Below are 21,824 nucleotides of genomic sequence, written 5' to 3'. Positions count from 1 at the left end.
GTCTGTTCAAAATCGAGTCAGGAAGAGTTGACTGTACCCAATTTTGAACAAGTTTCTGATGTATTGTTTAATGAAATTCATATTTCACTTGAGCGTGTTCTGACTCGAATTAGTTTGAAATTTCTCACACATTGAGTTTATTTTTTATGCTTGCGCTTGTGGAAAAAGTTCAATAAGCTTTAATACCAAACAAATCTGAGTTATATTTTGTTACTAACATTGTAAATAACGATGAAATATAGGGTGGGCCGAATTAGAACATGGGGGGTCCAAATTGGAACAGGGTTGGTCCAATTCGGACCTTTTGGAGAAGTTGGTTCAAACATGTCTAGCCATGTCCTGGTAGGAGCTATCACAAAACTCTCTGAGAGAAAAATGTGCGCGCTGAATTGCGCTTTCACGAAAACATAAAACTTTTCATGCTTTTAATCGTGCTGAAAAGATATGGCCAAAAAACTGTTACTAGGTCCGAATTGGACCATGTTCCCCTACTAAGGCTGGAAAAATTGATAAATTTACAAGAGAGGTTAAAAAAAGAAGTGACGAAAAAGTCAGTAGAGCAGAGGCTTAATCATCAAAACAAATTAACAGTGCGCATCGCCCTCTCGTGCTGCTCTGCTGCTTCACAACTTCCTTCCAAAAAAGTGGGATTTATAACTGTCACTAAACGTGGAAGAAATGGAAGAAAGGACGATTCTCCGGAATGCGAACTTTCTTCCAAGGGTGATATGAATAAATGTATCGAAATGAGCAATCAGTTCAACACCAAATCGAAGCAGCCTCTAGCCCAGGCTCTTTGATTCAAGTGAGGAAGCAAAGAGTGCCGTCTATCGTGGTCAGTTTTTCAGAATTTAGGCAGGAGATTTTGAACTCCATTAGGGGAATCAAGGTCTCCTTCCAAATCGCAAAGAAAGGAGACTGTCGCGTTTTGCCGGAAACTCTTAAAGATCGTGAGCTTCTTCTCAAACATCTTGAAGAGAAGAAGCACAAATTTTTTACTTATGACGACAAAACTGAACGTTTGTTCAAAGTTGTCTTGAAAGGTCTCTCAAGTAACTATAAATCACCTGAAGAGATCAAAAATGGAATAAATGATTTACTTGGATTTTCCCCAGTCCAAGTAATCATTATGAAAAAGAGAACTCAATCTGGCATTGTTCGGAAAGGGCTTTCTCAAGAATATTATTTAGTTCACTTTAACAAAAAAGATCTAAATAATATTAAAGCTTTAGAAAAAGCTAGACTTATGTTCCATGTCCGTGTGACATGGGAACATTTCCAGAAACCTGGAGGAAATTACCAGAACCCCACTCAGTGCCGTCGGTGCCAAAAGTGGGGTCATGGTACAAAAATTGTCACATGGATGCTAAATGCATGATTTGCGGAGGTTCTTCTCACGCCAAAGACGTTTGTCCAGTGAAGGAAGATACCACCAAGTTCATATGCTCTAATTGCGGGGCTAATCATAAGTCAAATTTTTAGAATTGCTCTTCACGCAAAAGAGTCATTGAGGCTCGTGCCAGGCAGATGAAAGATAATATCCGTTACGATAACGGTCGTTTCCGGAATTTGCCTGGTAGAATATCGAACAATGCTAATTTTTCAGCTAACGATCGATTGATCATGAATCATACCCATCATGTAAATCATAATCATGCTCATTTACAAACTAATTTTAATCCGTCGGGTAGCCGTTCGAATCTTTTAATTTCGAATGTATCTACTCAATCCTGTGCCGATATCCTAGCAGGTAATTTTAACTCATCCTCTATTCATACTATGAGTACCCTTTCTAATTGTTTCAAATCAAATGGAATAAAAACCCTGCCGCCACAGGAAACTTCTACTCCGCCTCTTCGTCTACCGAAAATTCTAACGGAAAATCATCAGATAATGTACCCACTTCAAGTGATAAATCTGCATCTGGTGTTAATTTTCTAACTGAACAATTAAATCTAATGATTGATGCAATGTTCAAAGCCACCACTATGACTGAATCAGCCCAAGTCGGTGTAAAATTTACTAATCAAATTGTTATTGGATAACGTTTTCTAATGGATCCAAAAAATAGTAATTGAAATATTTTAAATTGGAATGCTCGTTCTTTGAATGGTAAAGAGGACGAGCTGTTTAATTTTCTAACAGCTAATAACGTGCACATAGCAGTTATTACTGAAACATATTTAAGATCCTCACTTTTTTGTTTATCGTAATGATCGACTTGATGGGGCATGTGGGGGAGTTGCTATCATCATTCATAGGCGTATAAAACATCAACTGTTTTCGTCATTTGAAACTAAAGTTTTTGAAACTATAGGTGTTTCTGTTGAAACACAGCTTGGTAAATATACTTTCATAGCTGCCTATTTGCCTTTTCAATGTTCTGGACAGCAAGTTAATTTGCTCCAAACTGACTTGCGACAATTGACTCGCATTAAGTAAATTTTTTTTGTCATTGGTGACTTTAATGCCAAACATAGGTCATGGAATAATTCTCAAAGTAATTCCAACAGCAGAATTTTATTTGATGAGTGCTATTCAGGATATTTCTCAATACCCTGATAGCCCTACGTGTTTTCCTCTTTTAGAAATCCATCTACGATTGACTTAGTCTTAACCAACTCTAGTGATCTTTGTAGCCAATTAATTACTTGATCTTAAACTCTTGATCCGCCTTAAAAACGTGAAGAGAAGGCAATTTCAACGCACTCGCGATCCTGCTATGAAAATTATATGGCAGGATTTGCAGAAAGAAAGCAAGAAACGTTTTACACAATTAAGAAAGAAAAATTTTAAAAATAAGTTTTCTCAATTGGACCCTGGCTCTTAGCCCTTTTGGAAATTATCTAAAATTTGGAAAATACCTCAGAAGCCAATACCGACATTGAAAGAGGAAAATATATTATTACTTACTAATTGCGAAAAAGATCAAAAACTTGCTATGCAGTTTGGAAGCACACACAATTTTAATTTAGGATCAATTGAAAATCAAGTTACTCAGGACTTCGAAAATATTCTCAATCAAGAGAACGTTTTCGAATAGACGAATTCCATCCAGAATGAGTCGAAAAAAATAAAGATCGTGCTCGATAGTCCTCGATTTGGATTAAATTTTGCACATGTTTTTGGTATGGTAGAATAAGTGTTTTCCATAGAAAAATTGATCATTTGGACTCAAATGGCCTATATTTTTTTTGCATGCAACTTACACAATTCGACAAAAAAAAGTCGATCTGAATGCACAGAGACCGGACAGCCCGGGGTGTGAAAGTATAAAAATAAACAAAAATAATGACGTTTTCAGAATGTTCGTGTCTGCCCCAGGTCATTTTTAAAACATACTTGAACATTTTGCATTTTTTATTTAAAAATCTAATATAATCAATAACCCGCCACAGTGTTTTAAATTCAGGACAGCAGAATTCATGTGACATAATTAGTTTTAAACTTGAAATTCAATATGAAGAGTTGTACTAGGATTTGCATGGACTCCCCTCCCCATTTTTGTACCCACCCCATTTCTAAAGTAATGGAAATGATGGAGTATTCGATATAAATGATTGAAATAAGCGACAGTGGCGCAACCAAGGGGGGGTTTTGGGGGTCAAAACCCCCCCCAGAGCCGGCTTATCTTGTATATTTCTGTAGTTCATTAACATTCTACAATTATGGATCAGTAATTTAGGCTCGTACACTCTGAGTTTCAGTGGTTTTAACAGTAACATTCTTATTCTATGTTTTCTTTAAATTCTTAGACCCCTGAAGAGGTTAATAAAACAAAAATATTTACAAGCTTGTACTATAATATGGTACTGAACAAAATATAGTACAAGTTGGTCGTTTTATCAAAACAAAACGGTCGAGTTTGGAGGATTGGATCTCGGCTTCTAGTATTTGGATTTACATAAAATTTACATCCTAACTTGAAAATACATAGGTTAGCCGGAAATTCGTAGCTTTAAAAAATCAATCTTTTTAGTAATAATAAATCTTTAAATTTAACAAAAACACAAAAATAAAACTGTTCATTCCACTATTTTGCAAAATTGAGCAATAATTCAAACTTGTTTTTAGAACTATATTATTTAGTGAAAATTGTGTATTCAAATAAAATCAAAGTGAAAGTTAAGACATTTTTTACACGATACGATGACAAAAAAGTTTGTGTTTGAAATATCATGAACTTTCTGCTGAGTGAAATTATGTGATGTGAGTGAAAGCTTATTTATACATTTCAGTGCAAATTACAAAAAGCCCACTATAAGCCAAGACCCAGGTCTCCAAGTTTGATCTTTTAATAAGAAAATCGACCCGTGGGCAATTAATTCTGTTCAGTGCTGTAAGGCTATAATATTGTTTTGCCTTTTCTGAAAACTTAACTGAAGCATTTGTGTCAGAAGTTGGTCATCCATTTAAATCTATTGGGAAAAAGGTCCCATCCTCAGCATAAATAATCTTTCAATTTGCTCATTACATTGCAAACTTTCCCGACCTCCAGAGCATAGAATTTCCAGATAACGCAGATAATGTTTTCTCCTTCTGCATATCGAATACTGTAACATGGGACGACAACGAATGCTATGGTGAATATTCAACGAACACAGATAAGTAAATGCTGATTGAGCATTATCACGCGTTATGTATTTTAATCTTGTTTAATGAGTTTAACCAAGTATGCACATTCAAAACAAAATATACTAAAACTCTACAACCCATTTTTTGTTGAAACATAGGGTGCAGAACCATTTGGGCACTTCCTTGATTCACTTTGGCATGGGGGGTTTTTCTCGGTAGAATTGTCTGAAACTTTGGTGTAAGATGCATATTGTGGCCAAATATGAGCGCTCTAGCTTTTAAAAAAACCCCACTGCCGAAGTGAGCCAAGAATGGGGTCTGGCTTCCTACTTTCCCAAAAATTATTACCTTCAAGATATCAAAACCCCCCCCAGGACCAAATCCTGGTTGCGCTACTGATAAGCGATTTTAGTGATACTACAAACCACCAGCTATCTCGCCAGAAATATTGTGGAGGCACAAGTATTGTTTGTTTTACAATTAATCAATGTGAAATGTACCGATTTCCAATAGCTTCAAATTCAGCATTGTTTATCCATCAATATGTCATAAATCGAAAGGTTTTGTTTCCTAAATCATTTGTTTGTTACTTTCTACTTATTACTAACAACATTATTAGGAAAAATCCAAATTTTGAAGATGCTACTTGCTTTCGTTTAAATACTGTATATATATATACTGTATATATTAAAGTCAAAAATGAATGCAAAATTTACACTTTTCGGTGAACTTTTTCTTCTAGTTCATTAAACAATTGCATTTTTCATTAATGCACTTCATCTAAATACGTTCCCATAAAGGTTTTTACATATGTTTACTGTTGGACTATTAAAATGATTTCATATCACTACAGTACAAAATATTAGCCTTAAATAAGCACTTCTGAGTTCCTGGTAATTTTTTAGAAATTTTAGTTTCCTCCTATACTGCCATAAAATGCACACTTGGTATTCCCTTTACTCAATGCCTACTTTTGGCGAATGTTACAAATATGCAGTTATGGGCAGTAAAGTCCATATCAAAACACGAATGTTCCGATGAAAAAAGGTGTTGGTTTGAAAATTCATATGGGACAGTTATGCTTTTATGGGCAGTGTAAAGCTACTCACCAACAATATTTCAATTTGTATACTGCCGTGAATCGCAAGTCCCATCTGCATTTTCGTCAAAATTGAGTTGAGTTCAGTTTTCAACATCTCTTCCAATGCTCTTTTTTTTGTGATTTGTTCGGAAAAATTAGGAAAAATCAGCAAGTCAAATTGTCCCACAATGAAAAGTAATCGCATATCAGTCCCACCACAGACTTCCGCACCGTGGAACACAAAAATGTAACTTGTTTTGATCATCTTTTTATTTTTCTCGGAAAGATATCGTAGTGAAAACCAAGTTGTGAAAGTTTCATTAAAATTGCAACATGTTCCCATCCTCTGGAATTTTTTGAATAATCGTATGGAAAATGAGTTTGAAAACTTCACAGCCCATTTTCTCAATGCCTACTTTTTATAGATGGGACTGACTTGCGATTCACGGCAGTATAGTTGGTATAAAATTTCTGCAACTGTTTATAAAATTCTGGCTCATGCTGGTGAAATAATACTCACCTGCACCTTTAGGTTCACTGGCTGAAGAGACTTCCTCATGCCAGCAGAAACTTAAAAAAAAATAGGAACCAGCATGCAAAAAATACGATCCAGAGAAGCCTACTTGCATGACGTTTTTCTTCGCGCTTTGCATAAGTGAGATCCATTATCAAATTCCATTTGAGTAACGAAACGAGAACAAAAAAAAAAGTTTCTGTGAGTTACCCTGGAGTTGCGCATAACTTTATGATATTCGAGGATTCAAAATGCGATTAACCTGGTGACAACTTAGATGATCTGATGGACGTCGTTGATGAAATTGACGAGAATTTTGTGGATGATAGGTTAACTCAGATAATAAATAGCGTTGTATTGTTTCTGTGATAAATAAAAAATGAAATAATAGGAAACTATAACACAGCGCAACAAAAATGACATTTTTGCGTGTCTCAAGGATCAAATTATGTGTCTCTAGTAGATTTGGAGTTGCTGAATCTAATTCCGTCATCAGAAATGTTCCAGCACGTCACAATTTTTAGCTACAGGTCGCCAAAGTTGTATAAAACACTGGTTTTATTGATGTTTACATGAAATTTAAAGTACAATTTATCTAACTTTTTTGTAATCTAATCCACCAAGCATGCAAACCGGACGGGGTTGGTGGTCTGATGGCTACCGCTTCTGCTTCATATTGATGATTGAACCCATAATCCCAGGCCCGTCCCTTTCCTCGTACTTTGTAGTTGTATATCTCTCACTTGCTTCTATCTTCCATTCTAAATATACCATACTCAAAACTATTCGTTCATAGCAAACGCTAGAACCAGAGACGGACAAGAAACCGTTTCCCTAACGCTTCCTACTTCCACGCGCACGCCTTTCTTACGCCTGATTCATAGGCAGTCTGCTAACCACAAAAGCAAACCTCTCTGCCATGCCTTTCCCCCAATCCATACACTCCCGCATGAACTGACGTGGATGCAGTGGAATATACGGTCTACGTGGGAGTCAGTTCAATGCATCATCAATTCCTCCCTTTTCCCCTCATTGGTCTGCATTCTGACGTGGCAGGTGCCATTGTTGCCTAAAAAAATAGAAGATCACCAGCACTTATACACTGAGGATGCCTGTTAGTCCCAAGCAGTCATTCGGTTGGTTCTTTGTGTAAGTGCAGCTGATCTGGCGATACTGGAGTGCATCCACGGGCGGCCAACCAAGCTCAAGCTCAAGCTCTAATCCACCAAGCATGCAAAATAGAATTTAAACTTTCATTTCAGATATAATTTGATTGAAATTGCACGATTAAATTTCGATTAAACCGATTTTTTTCCAACATGCTTGCAGTCTCCATAGAAAATTCTTCGTTTCTCTTATATGGCAAAATACAATAATATTCTAAACCATCAAAAATAACTTTTCCGCATCGAAAGTATAATAAACTTTGATGAAAAGTATTGTTATACACATAAATTTTGAATTCTGTGGCAATTTAAGCAAATAACTTGCCGTACAAGCTGGCAAACTTGCATGCAAGTTGGCTAAAATAGTCAATTTTCGCATTTTCAACAGTCAATATCTGAAAAACTAGGCGTGCTATGATATTTCTGAAAACGGCAATGGATTTAGCAAGCCTTTATTAAGTGAATAGCGGTATTTTGGTGCTGGAGACAAAAACGTGTTCCGCAGTGTTATTGAAAACAATCATATTACTAGGAGACGACTTATAACCTCACGTTTTATCTGTTCTACATTCAGAGTTACTAATTTTCAAATTTAAATTATAAAGCAAACAGTAAACGATTGAAATAGTCCTTTTTGAGAAATCTCTATTTATTGAATGCATATTTGTTGCTGAAACTTATGAACAAGTGGGTTTGACGTTAGGGAAACGCCACAGATATCGCTATTGATTATTTATTATTGTCCAACAATGTTCAAGTATTCAGTGTCTTTTGTATGGACATTGTTGACCGAAGTCGTGCAAAAAACAGTTTCAAGGACATATCAATGGAAAAATGTATAGTTTGTATGTTGGAATTTCTAATGTAATTTCTGAAATAATTTCTTGCAGAATTAGTACTCGCTATAAATATCTTGGACGAGCTTTTGACGAGCTTGTTTTTTTTTTTCAATTGTTATTTCCTAGCGTGTTTGGTTTATCTTATGGAGGGTTCTGATGTGGTTCTTTCAGGCAGGTTAAGACTCCTACTATAGCAGCAGATTACTACAGTTCTAATTTCTATTTCTTGCCGTTTGTCTTTTAAAAACTAACACAGTCTCAAATTTTAATATCAACAGATCGCAAAAAGGGACTTTAGTGACTTTTTTTTTAGCAAATAGTGACTTTTTAGTGAAAAAAGTGACCAAGCAACTAAGAAGTGATTCGCTACCAGCCCTGCATTCGAAAAGAAATAACTGGCATCCCCGGTGAGTGACCTCTTATCGATGTGCTCGAGTGGCTGAAGCTGGATCACATTGAACCTGCATGAGTGTCGCGCAGGTGTTTTGGCCGGACGGTACGCGCTGTGCTAGAGTGGCTAGAGTTTGTTAAAAAAAAAACCCTCACCATGTCCGAAAACAAAAGACTAGGTAACAAATTAGATGTTTTAATTCGTTAAGTTTAATCAATTAAACTATGAACCATCCAGCAGGGCATATGAAGCATTGCCTTTGTGGTATTTGCGTTGAACGAAGATGGCAAAAGGCGAATATTTCGCGCTCATATGTTCCGGAACAGAAGCTCTGTGCAACCGACGACGGATCAAAAGTCAACGACGACGATCAACGGATTCCTGAGACGAAACTACAGGAAAACAATGTGAACCAAATCCTTCCACAGACGACCGATCAATCTGAGGGCTCCCAAAGCCAGGACTGTGACCATTCGGACGCCGAAACGTTGGGCTGGGAAGTAGTAGATGTTCATCAAAACGAGTACGATCCCCCCAAGGAAGAATTTTGCATTCTGCCAGACTTGGAGGAAATCTGCCACAATCTGGAGACTGAAAAGTTGCAATAACGAATCATTGTGACGTCGATCACATAGTACCCATATGAGAGAAAGACTGAATTTGTTAACCGTCCCTTACCCATGGTAGCTTCAGAGCTCCATTCAATTTCGACGAACTTAAGATAAACCGTACCAGATGAAACCTATGCAATAGTTACTACAATATGATTCTTTACTCATCAGATTAATACAAAAGTCAACTAACTGTTTCAATAGTGAAACTATCGATAAACAACCAATTAACTAATGAAAAATAATCTATTTTTTTAACTGATTTCGAAAAAAGTAGACTATTTGCAACATTATTTGTTCAAGCACTCATGAGAAAGAGAGGGTTGGTTAAATTACTTTGCCAGTAGGTAGTTACAGTCAGAATAAATACTGGAGAATGGTTCTCTAAACGTAACATCCTAAAGTAAGTTACTTCCATATTATGATACCCTGGCGATTAGGGTAGTTGTACCAGTTTTCGTCACCCTAAGGATGTATAATTTTCCAAAATCAATCAAATAGCTTTCGAATACAGTATATACAGTATTGGACAAAACATTTGCAAATTTTTCGATTTTCCATACAAAATGATCAACTTTGGTAAGCTAGATCTCAGTTAATTATGGACCGATTTGAATAAAATTTTCGCAGAACGTCAGATCCCAAGTAACAATTCCACAGCAATTTGGCATTCGTGTGGATTTATCAATGTTTTATGACAGTTACGTGAATGCTATAACAGCTAGAGGCGACATTTAACGTTGCTAGAAGATGCTATTTCGTAAGTCAGCTTTTAGTTCTTTTTAAAACCTTCTGGAGACAAAATATAAAGTCAAAATGTTGTGGCTACAAAACCAGCTTTATTGCAGCATATGATACCTCATTTAAACTGCTTGAAGTGGCTGAATGACACTTATTTGTTACGGCTATGATAAAAGATTGATATAATACACCTTGTTGTCATAAAAGCTGCTTTTAAACTGATTAACTTGCACTTGAATCTGGATAACTTACTTTATCATACCTCTTAAATCAGTATTGGGTCTCCTAATACGCGATAACACCTTTAGCATTGCGAATTTATAACCCACCACATCATCATTGACATTGAGTCATTAATCAAAAACACTTATTCTTTATATAAAAACGACAAACTAATGTCCGTTTTCATTGTTTTTGCGTATTTTCTTCAAAGCAGCACTCGCAAACTGTCAAACTTTGTTAAATGCTGCTTAGTTACCATAAAGTGTGAAAAAAAGCTGAATCATCTTCGTTCAGCATTTATTAAGGCAATTTTACATCCACAAATGCTGAACCATAACAGTGTGCCCTTATTCGTGTATTTATAATCACAAAACAGCATTTGTCGATGAATCAATCAATTATGGTCCCGCCATACTAATTTCACTCCGGTTGCCACAATTTCACTTTTTTCAACTCATATTATCTCCATGAATTCGCTCATAAGATGCTATGGTTTGATGATTAAACTGTCTAAATATAATTCAATGCACAATTACTGCGCAATCAAACCAACAAATGTTGAATATGTTTTATTCTTTACCTGGCGGTTTGTTTTAGCAAATGCTAAATAACTACAAATAAACCGCTTTCAGAGGGGGCACTCGAAATTTCACTTCTTTTTCACCACATTTCACTGTAAATCTCGCTCGGCACTAAATATTTTAGCACTACATTAAAATAAATCACTTTATTTTTTTAACAAGCACTACGAAATAAATTATCACAGACGTATTTTAAATCTTCTTTTGTTTTGTTTACGTTGGAATAAATCCGTGAAGATCGACGTTATGATGAAATCAATTTCAAGATAAAGTGACATTCACCTAGAACAGGTGGCCTCAAAATAGCTACCACTAATGCTATTTTGCTTTATTTGTGTGACATAAATATGCACTTCATAGCCTCTTTCAGAGTGGGCCAACTAGTCACGTTCTATTCTACAAGAGGCTTTGGAGGATGCGATGAAGGCAACAGTGCCTTGACCGTGGTTTTATGGGCGTTTATTTATAGCACCCTGAAAGTAATTCGTAAGACTAAAATTGTTACTTGGGTTCCTTACATTGCACCGAGTCCACAGGAATCAGCATTCAGAAAGTAAATCTGCTTTTCGTTTGGAAACAGCTCATCAGCTTCGCACATACCAACTTCGGATTCCGAATCTATCTGTAATTGTTTTTGTGTCAAATGGGAGAAATGTGCTTTTTTGTTTTCTTTGCATTATAACGAAAAAAATCTATAAAAAATAATTATCACTGAAACTTCATTACTCGGTACTTTGATTTTACTGATTTTTTTTAACTTACTGAGTTCCTACGGTATATTTAGAATATCACTGAACGATTAGCCAAAATAGTTACCGAATTCAGTAAAGTGACACATATATATTGCTGAACATCAGTGGGTTCGAATAAAAATGCTGAAAGTTCAGTAGTTTTTCGTAATTTCAAATTCCGACAAAAAAAAATATTACCGCACAGATAAACTGAGATTGAGTGTGTATACCTATAGGTTATTTTCCATATAAAGACTATAAATAAATTAGAGATGGGCAAAACAGTTCTTTCCAATGAACAGTTCCCGTTCGTTCCGTTCTCGAAAGTGAACTAGTTCTTTTGAACCGTTCTTTCATTCGTAAAAAAATCATTATTTTCTACTTTAAAATAATATATGAACTTATAGCTGGAGTGTCATATATAAAATCTTGACTAGTATTTTCAGTTTTCATTATGATTCTATTATCAATTAGGAAATTTGGCTAGATAAAATTGAACAGAATGCATTTATTTCGAAACAAGTACAGGTATGTTCCGTTTTTATCACGTTCCGATTTTGTCACGCTCCGATTTTGTCACGTTCCGATTTCGTCAACAAATTATTCCGTTTTTATCAACACACAAAAATCGATTTTATTTTAATTATTAAAATGTTTAGTATATTAATTGAATATATATTTAGAAGCAATTTATAAGTTTTCCAATAGCCTCAGGGTTGAATTTTCGACATTATGTTCATGTTGAGCACCATGGTAGGTGTTGAGTCATATAGGATTCAATAAGGTTTGACTCCTTCCTATCCACTATTCAATTGGAGTTTTCAAACTTGGCATGGGCTGTTGGACAAAATTGACCTATCCTTCAACAATCGAGAGTTGCTCTGGCCACATCCTAGCAAGAACTGGAATTTGTGATATGTTAATACCGTAATCCGGGGTATCATTGATCAGCGGGGTAACATTGATCGGAATGACTCATCTCGTAAAAAGTTCGTATCATCCTATATTGATGGAACATTTCCAAATCACGAATGGTGCTTCTCTTTCTTATATTCATAAGCTAATGTAAGTGGGGATTTTTGCGAAAATTCCGTTTACATTATCCGTAAATTTGTCAACTTTTCGAAACTATGATTTCAATGGGTAAGGATGACACTACCGAAGATTTATATCTCACATAAGTTCTGCAAACGATATGAGCAAGGAAAATGGGGTTCTTACTAAAAATGGCATCGCTGAAAACGATTCCGTTGTCAAAACTTTCATAAATATGCTCAATTGAGCAACATTAACGAATTACTGTAAAGAATATAGAATTCCCTTAGGAAATTGCCTACCTTTAGGCGTATTCCGTGGTTCGAGTTGTTTTTAATTTTAAAATAACTCAAAAAGTAAATGACTTGTAAGCGTTTGGCTTTCATATTCGGCTGCGGGGGCCATGATTTAAGTAAGTAACGATATTTTCAATATTACCGAACGTTATTTACATAGGTGATCAATGTTACCCCATATCAGCTAAATCAAAAAATCACTTAAAACATTTTTTTAAACATACTTAAATCTTTCAAAAAACAAAATGCAGTATATAGTCACGAGCTATGGGTGGCAGTACTTATTTTAAAAATATAAAACTTGCAACATTTGCATTTTCAAACAAAATATTTTAGAAATATTCAAAAAAATGATCAATGTTACCCCGGATTACGGTACGTACTAAGAGAGTTACATAGACTCCCTTCATGGCATCAAAGAATTTTCAATCTAAATTTGATAGACATATACGTTCAGTTCTTTTTTATAAGTTCTTTTTTATAACTCAAAAATGTTTGGGCAACGGCAAGTCGAGGTCGAGTTTATTTTATTTTTGATAAGATTGTCGATCCCGTCATATTTTGGACTTTGTCTTCTATCTCTCAAACTTGCAAGCATTGCACAAATTATAGCAAACAACCATTGCCAACCAAGGCATAGGGGAAGAGGTCCAGCAACACTTAGTAATCTATGGAAAATTTTGACATCTCCGTATAATAAGTTTGCATCGAGGAAAAGGGAAAAGGGCGTCAGGGAATAAAACTATTGATACTGGACGTTCCCATGCACGTTCCCATTCCACATTTGCTGGGATCTGGATCTTCGAGCAGACATAAACCCCTTCCCCAATTGGAGACTTAAAGGTTGATAAGGAGTCTTATATCAACAGCCATACGCATATTCATAAAACTTTACATAAAAATTTTTGACAAAATGTTCTAATTTGGTGATGCTTGCTCTAGAGTTTGTACACTTTTGTGTATTCGATGATCTTATGTAATATTATTATTTAATAAAAAACAACTATAACTTAAGTTTAGTTATTTGAAGGTCTATTCGTGATTAAACGCAATGCAAAAAGGCGATGGTGGCGCTGTTCTAGATTGACGATTAGTGCATTCATGTCATCTTTAGAAGAAAAATCACCACAATCATTTTAATAATAAGATTGTGGAAATTCAAAGCACTATATTCATTTCAGTTCGCGAAATTTTTGCAACATAACTCAACATTTAATCGCCAATCGAGTGTGGCCAAAAATGCAAGAAATATACCTTGGCAAAAAAGCTCCCAGTTGATAACTGCGGAAGTGTTTGTAAGAACACTATGCTGAGAAGAAGGCTCTTTCTCAGTTGAGAAGTAATACAATAAAGAACAAGAAGAAGAAGCAGAAGGATGAAGATGAAAAGTTTATGTTGTTTCTTGTTTAATCTTTCTTTAAAAAAGGTCTGCTTTCAGGATATGTTCAATGGATATTCCGGATTCTTCGAAGGACCAAGAAATGGTCGTTTTAGATCATACCGAAGCAACGATGGTATAATATTTTGATGCTCATCAATGCAAGTCGATTGAAAAAAAAAACAGCTCTGTGGGTCAATTTTCAGGACATGTCCACTTTTACGAATGCTCCGGATCTTCCAAAGGACCAAGAAATGGCCATTCGAGTTAATACCGAGGCAACGATGGTGTACTATCTTGAAGCTCATCATTGCAAGTCGTTTGAAAAAAAATCTCAGCTTTTTAGCTTAATTTTCAAAAAAAAAATCATATATAAGGATGTTCCGGATCTTCCGGAGGACCAAAATATGGCCATTAGAGATAATACCGAGACAACTATAGTATACATATTTGAAGCTCATCACTGCAAGTCGCTTGAAAAACAAATCCGGCTCTCTAGGTTAACTTTCAAGATATGTCCACTTTTACGGACGTTCCGGATCTTCCAGAGGACCATAAGGTGACCTTGATCGCAATCGGTTGCCCCACGATATCACAATATTAGCCGTAGAAGCATAATTTACATATTCGGGTAAATTAGAGGGGTTTAAACACTATTTACTATGGTTAATCTGTTCACAAAAGGAAATTGATCGAATTGTTACGTGACCTGACCCAGGAGGACACCGGCATAACGCTGGCCATTTGAAATAAATTGGTTCACTTGTACCAGTATATGAAACTAGACGCCTGTGGATTGCATTTAGCGAAAACCGCATCTAAATCATACAAAAAACGTGACCCGGGCTGATTCGGGATAATGTTTATTACAGAATCATATTGATTCATTGAACTCTGCAATCAACTTCCATTACGAACCTATCTGAATGCACCTCACAGCTCCTAAACATCAATACTGTACATTTATTTGAAGAAATTGAATAAAATACAGACAAAACTGCAATTTTATTTTCAAATTTTTCAAATTATTCATCTAAGAAAATTATTCCGTTTTTGTCACGGTTCCGTTTTTGTCAACTGAAAATTGCCGATCGTGTTGATAAAAACGGAACATAACCTGTATAATGATTTACTTCGCGTGTTGTTCCATAGAAGTCGTGAGAAAGGAATCCAATCTACTCCATTCATTTTGGTGCACGGAGATCACACACACCAGCTTTCTAGTGTGGAATAATATCGTTTCATACAAATTGCCAAACTTTTTGAAGGCTCTCGATATCTGTTTGAAAATTTACAAAGCCTACAATCTTGACTTTCCCCGTCATTCGTTGGCAGTGTGGGATTTGCTTTCTTCGTTCCTATTCGATTTTGATCCCGTCAGCGATAAAGCAGCTATTTCTGCTCTCTGTGCAGCTATACGACAGACAGAATCGTCACAATGACAACGTGTATAGTTAAACGATGCTTGTGGACAACTAACTCCATCGATCGATTGTATGACCATTTAGGAAAACATCACCAGCATATCACTTCGTACTTGTGTAATTATGAAAGTTGTAGCCGCAGCTACAATATCCAAGCATCGTTTTTCAGGCATTTTAAAAAGCACTTCAACAATGAACTCGATAACAGAAACACGAACTTTGATGCGGTTCCGCAGAATAAAAACAAATAAAAAAATAAATTCGAAGCACAAACACCGCAACCAATCAACCTTCAACCTGAAAAAGACGAGCATAAGGATTCCTGCGATAATCTCGAAATACCTGCCATTGACGCTGAAAATTGCAATATCATTGATATTACAGCACTAGAAAATCAAATGCGTAATCTGAGTATCGGTTTCAATTCGAAATGGTTGGATGTCAATGTGTTACCGAGAAAAGTTGTTTTTGAAATACAACATGACGTACAAAAAAAAATTATCAAGCCTTTAGAAAAGGTTGTCAATACAGGTCAATACTATGCAAACCGTTGGCCTACTTTTTATGGAGGCTCAAACTATTTAAAAAAAGGTTTGCGATGTTTGATGGAACAGAAACTAAACACCGACTTATATGTAGTTCCAAGAGAATTTGTGATAAGCAATGAACTACGCCCTAGTGTCATTCACAAAGAACAAGGAATGGATAACGATCCGATTACAGGTAAATATAAAAATAGGAAAAATATATAAATATTTACTTACATTATAATACGGTAATTGATGTATATATTTCAGGAATCCTAACGCCAATAAAATTTCTATTAGGGAGTATTTGGAATCACCGTTAGTTTTTGATAGATGATTTCATCACTATAGTGACACGGTTTCACCTCACGCATCCAGCACATCCATATTAGGAACATATTACTATATTCCATGTCTTCCAGGATATATTCTTGCAAAATTAGCCAACATATTAGTTGCCGGATATATGCTATCGGAAGACAGGAAGGAATACGAGAATGAAGATTTGTTACAAATACAACTCTATGTAAATCTTTAAGTATAAAAGCCACTGGCCCAAACACTCGAGCTGACAACCACCAGCTCGGAAAAGAAAGAAGAAGAAGAAGAAAAAGTAAAAAGCTGGGTATACGTTTGCTCAGAACATTTACAACAGTTGTTTTGTTACTCCTCAAATAGATCTCAGCAATTCTAAAATTCTCGAATTTCCATCAGATATTACTTTTGATTCATTTGTAGCTGAAAAAATACGTCTTTTAAATAATTCAGTACATTTCATATAAAGTTTTATAAAACAAGGATCAAAATTCAGTCATGGTACAGTTTTGTATTGTAATATGAGAAAACTTCTACTGATCAACTGTGAACAAGACCAAAGCATGCAATCCATTAATTAAAAGTAGTCAAAAACATTCGCCCGGACAATAAATTAGCTAAAAAGTATATCCATGAAGAGAAATGGACCGTTGCAGTTACGCCCTTATGATACGCGAGAAATGTATGAAAATCACGATACATATAGAATTTCCCTGGAAAAATCCTTGCACCAATAATAGGAACACTGTTCCACTAGTGGAGGTATGTATTTAGCGTGATTCCTTTAATGTCACAATCCATTGATTTCTTTGGGACCCTCCACTATAGGTGCCAAGGAGTAAACATTTTAAGCAGAATAATTGTTTTAAATAGCTTCGAGATTAAATTTCATGGACATTATTCTATTGCTTGTCTTTTTTTCGCACTGTACATCAGAGAAAAATATCACATAGTAAACTATTAGTGCGAAATATATTAAAACACACTACTGGAGCGTTTACCCTAGATTCATTGCACTTACCTCTTCAGTAGAAGTCGCCTAGCTGACCTTTTTGACCTCGTTGAAAGTGGACACTATTTGTATGTTCCTAAAACCATAAAAAGTACGTTAAATAAATGAATGGAAAATTGTATCCAAGTGTGTACTCACCAAGCAGGAGTGGTTCTTCCTTGCTGTAAAGTGTTTCCAACTCCCAAACGGCGACCGGTCAGCGATCGGAGGAACTAAAGCGGTTTTTCGCTACATATAAACAAAACCGGCAGCTGATATCCTATGCGGGTGAGTGCATCGATGAAGTACTAGAATAGCAGCTTTCACCCTTCGGGGGAATCGGTGTCAAATGATCATATTCGATTCGAATTGGCGGTAATTGGTGGAAAATGTTTAATTTAATTAACTTTAGTGCATTGAATAATCGTTTATTGCCATTCCATTGCAAAGGGAATGCAAAAATGAAAAGCTGTAGAAACTAAAATGGCACACGCAGTTGAATGTAATTTAGTATTACTTTGAATCACTTTAATTTTTTTTTTAGTTCCCTGGTTAATATCAAACATTACAGTCATTTCTTATATGTAGGTGTTCTGTATTAAGAAACACTATCTTCCTAGCTTAGTAAAAGTAAATTAAGTTTTCATTGACATTTTAACAAAATATTACATTTCATTTGTCGTAGCAGTTCAGAATTTTTACAGGTAAGTTGATTTCACCTGCTTACAAAAGAACAAAAAAACGCTTCAATTCAATTCAAACTTAACTTTAAAATATAATATTAATTTTGGCCATAGAGGACATTGATTTTTGTCTTAAATTAATAATAATTTTATTCGACATTTGTTGCAATGTTTCAACATTGGATATACTATGTAATTCAATAATAATATACCAGCGAGGGTGCTATCTTCCTAGTATTACAACAGCAAGTCCATATTGGTACAGCATACAACATGGATGGCCTGAAAATATGTTTGAAGATAAAAGATAAAGCTTGTTCTTAAGGCAAAGTTTCTATTTTCCGTTCATAGTTGGATACAGACATTTAATATATTTGTTACATATGGCTTGAATGCCCTCAATGTGATTTTTGAAACTTTTTATCTAGCATAAGCCCTAGACACTTAACTTCATCTGACCAATTTATTGGAATCGTGATAACATTTCTACTTTAAGGTTTCAAATAAAGAGCTTTTGGTTTATGTGGGAATATTATAAGTTGAGTTTTAAAAGCATTAGGAGAAATCTTCCATTTTAGCAAGTATGAAGAAAAAATGTCTAAACTTTTTTGCAATCTACTACAGATGACACGCTGACTTCGTCCTTTGGTAACTCAGGTAAGCCAGATGTATAATAATAATTGTATAATAATGGTCCCAAAATGCTGCCTTGAGGAACACCAGCCCTCACAGGAAGTCTTTCAGCCTTGGAATTCTGATAGTTAACCTGATGTGTACCATGTGACAAATAACTTTGAATTATTCGAACAATATGTGGGAAAATAAAGTTTTTAAATTATACAATCAAGCCTTCTGTCAAACACTCTCGAATGCTTTTTCTATGTCTAGAGGAGCAAGACTAGAATAGTCTTCAGATTTGTTGGAACGGATCAAATTTGTTACACGTAAAAGTTCTTCTTCTAATAATTTTATTTCATTATAGAGGCTTTTAGCCCTGAACTGGTCCGTCCCGTACGTAAAAGTTAATGAGTGATCGAATATCCATATCGGAATCTGCCCCACAGACAAAAACTTGGTTCTTGAAAATGGTAACGATGACCCAACCTATATAATCGTCTTTTTTACTCATAATGGGGTTTGTCATCTCAATAAAATAACACACCAAATTTCTTTTATAACGGTATTCGGCTTGATTTATCTTGCTGTTTAGCTTGTTGAAAAATATATAACTTATAATTACCATACGAATGTAAACTTTCAATTTTCATTGACTAAATTTTGAAACTCAATATAAAAATATTCCGTCCTATTAGCTAATAATACTATCTAAAACACATTTCGCTCTTAAATTAATTACACTTTACACACACAAAACGCACATTAAAGGGCCCTACTTGGCCAGTTTGGAGTACTTTTTCCGTGCATTAAGAAATGCACTCAGATGGCAGAGGTACTTGACCAAGCGGAAGATCGAGCCGAGCACCAGCAAAATTCCTCCGATCAGATACAGCTTGACGACTGTGGTCTCCACTGGCATCATACAGCGCGAGACTTCATGCTCGGTTTGCGAAATTTTTGCCTGTTCAAGTGAAAGAAAGTTAATTCCATTAATCTTCTGTACATTGGGGATATATTGAATATTAAAAATAACAAAATTTATTAACTGGACGCTTAAATCTCATAAAGTTTTATATAACAATGTACATTATTTAGCAAAGACTTGCACCAAGAAAAGGGCAGCTATATCACACAATTATTACCTAGTTGGGAAACTGAACTGAAGCATTTCTGTTTTATCAAACACACAAGTCTACGGTGGCGCTATCTATGCTTTTAATAGCGGCCGTTTTGGTTATTTCAACTCAAGAGCGGTCGCGCTTTCAGTCAATGCCGGCACCGCCTCGCTCGAGTTGGATATGAAGAGCGAGCTGTTTTCGAGGTGCGTGTACTCAGTACACGCATGCGACCGATCTTGGGTTAATGAACCATTCAGCAGAATTTACGAAAAACTATGAATAATGCAAAATTTATTTAGACAATTGCATACCTTTAGGCGTATTCCGCGTTTCCAAGTGTTTTTAATTTTAAAACAACTCAAAACGCAGATAACTTGTAAGAGTTTAGTTCGAGATTTCTTACGCGCCATACAATTCATTTTTTGATTTTCGTATATAATATCTTACCATGAGAATAAGGTGTGTTGAAAATCTTCGAAAATAGCTTTGCGTCTTACGACAGCCCCCAAGGCAACGTATGAAAAAATGTTGGTGATATTGACCCCAGAACAAACTTACCAAAATGAAGCTGGGATCGTTTTTGTTCCGCCAGCTGAACGATGGCAGCGTGTACTCTTCTATCCCGAGTCGGTTCTTCTCCACGAAACAGTAGTGATGCGAATGGCCACTGAATGCCAACCGCGGACTGAGCAGCTCCCCAATCAAATCGGTCGATTCCTTGGAAATCACTTCCCACCGTTCCCGATAGGATTCGATCTTGGGTGCATCGTGCTCCTTACAATCCTTGTCCGAGTCGCGATACATGGGAAAGTGCTGCATCACAACAGGCCGACTATATTCCTCCAGTTTGACCACGCCCTTGCACTGGCCAATTCCGCGGCCACATTTGAAAACCGTCGACACGTGACGCAATTCCTTCTCGGCCGTTTCACACAGCTGGCATCCGTCGCCTTCCATGGCGATCGAATTGATCAGAACGAAGTTGACTCCCCGGACACTGGCCATGGTCACTCCGGTATTGTTGAACGTCTTTTCGAACCGGTGCACCAGATAAGGATGGGTCGCGTAGTGGAATCCGATATCATGATTACCCACTATACTGTACAAGGTAGTCCCCTGGGGTGTGTGGAACAGCTTCCGGAACCGCTCCACGTACAGATCGAATTCCTTCTGGTTGACCCAGTTGCCCTCGTCGAAAACATCCCCCAGAATAAAGACCGCTTCCGGACGGAACAACGTCATTGCGGATTGGAAGGCTCGATGCATTTGCCACTCTCGGCGCAACTTGTCGAACCAATGGCCATGAATCGGCCCCAGAAGATGGGTATCGGCTAGCAGCATTACCTTCACTGGTTCTTGTCCATTCACCGGTCGCAAGCTTCCGGGCCATTGGCACTGAAATACGAAACAAACCCTTTCTCAAACTATCATCCTGGAAGCTAACAAAAATTGACATCAATACCTGAAGCAGCACCAGATAGTAGATGATAAATTCGTTGAAGACGAGCAAACAGATAGCACCGATCAGGGTGCGCAGCAGAAGATTTCGTAGTCTCATTGTGTTCGATTACTTACTTCGGTGCTCGATCCAAAATTTTAATCATTATTCGCTGATAAGCGAATGAATGGATTCTTGCACTGGAGTGCAAGTGCAACTGCGAGCTGATCAGCGAAAAACGTAAACAACTAATCTAGTACTGCATCGTAGGCTGACACACTCGAATCAGCCCTTCGGAAACGAATATTTTGGAAATTGCACATAGGGTAGATATACCAATAGTGGAGGTACTAAGCACGATTGAACTTCATTAAAACGTCCAAATTTAAGATGCGCAATTAATGTACATGTTAATGTTGTAACGGGATGTAACGACCATTGACCTAATGAGAAAAATAATTTCATCGCAGTAATCCACGGCATGTCAGTGGAAAGTAATACCTCCACTATTGGTACACTGTTCCTTTAGTTGCGGTATACTTTTAATTT

At 36.3% G+C, this 21,824-nt stretch overlaps 3 protein-coding genes across 5 annotated transcripts in view; 1 reads left to right on the top strand and 2 right to left on the bottom strand.

Moving 5' to 3' along the window:
* The window catches only part of LOC5578837 (glucosamine-6-phosphate isomerase), a 55,751-nt gene extending 38,036 nt beyond the window's left edge, over positions 1-17,715 (bottom strand). For both annotated transcript variants that reach the window (XR_002500923.1, XM_021847634.1), the window contains exons 1-2: positions 17,578-17,715; positions 17,449-17,515 (exon numbers count right to left, since the gene is read on the bottom strand). The gene's annotated coding sequence lies outside the window, so the exon portion shown is untranslated. The remainder of the gene's footprint in view (positions 1-17,448; positions 17,516-17,577) is intronic.
* Positions 8,621-9,580, top strand: LOC110677056. Of its 2 annotated transcripts, none has more exons than XM_021847636.1 (2): positions 8,621-8,744; positions 8,807-9,580. In XM_021847636.1, exons 1-2 carry the CDS (start codon positions 8,723-8,725, stop codon positions 9,172-9,174), a joined length of 390 nt encoding a protein of 129 aa, XP_021703328.1. In that variant the 5' UTR covers positions 8,621-8,722; the 3' UTR covers positions 9,175-9,580. The 2 variants fall into 2 exon arrangements, with proteins under 2 accessions (XP_021703328.1, XP_021703327.1); XM_021847635.1 differs by having other exon boundaries at positions 8,804-9,580.
* Positions 17,716-19,271: 1,556 nt separating the features above from the next.
* On the bottom strand, positions 19,272-21,520 carry LOC5578838 (metallophosphoesterase 1 homolog). Its single transcript, XM_001657147.2, has 3 exons — positions 21,300-21,520; positions 20,396-21,232; positions 19,272-19,680 (listed from the first exon to the last, which is right to left on the bottom strand). The coding sequence occupies exons 1-3, from the start codon at positions 21,393-21,395 to the stop codon at positions 19,492-19,494; spliced, it is 1,122 nt and encodes a 373-aa protein (XP_001657197.2). The 5' UTR covers positions 21,396-21,520; the 3' UTR covers positions 19,272-19,491.
* Between the last annotated feature and the right edge of the window lie 304 nt (positions 21,521-21,824).

This window comes from Aedes aegypti, chromosome 2 (genome assembly GCF_002204515.2).
Source record: "Aedes aegypti strain LVP_AGWG chromosome 2, AaegL5.0 Primary Assembly, whole genome shotgun sequence".
In the NCBI taxonomy this organism is placed as follows: domain Eukaryota; kingdom Metazoa; phylum Arthropoda; class Insecta; order Diptera; family Culicidae; genus Aedes; species Aedes aegypti.
Note: the sequence above shows the minus strand (reverse complement) of the source record. Positions and strands in the feature narration are given on the sequence as shown.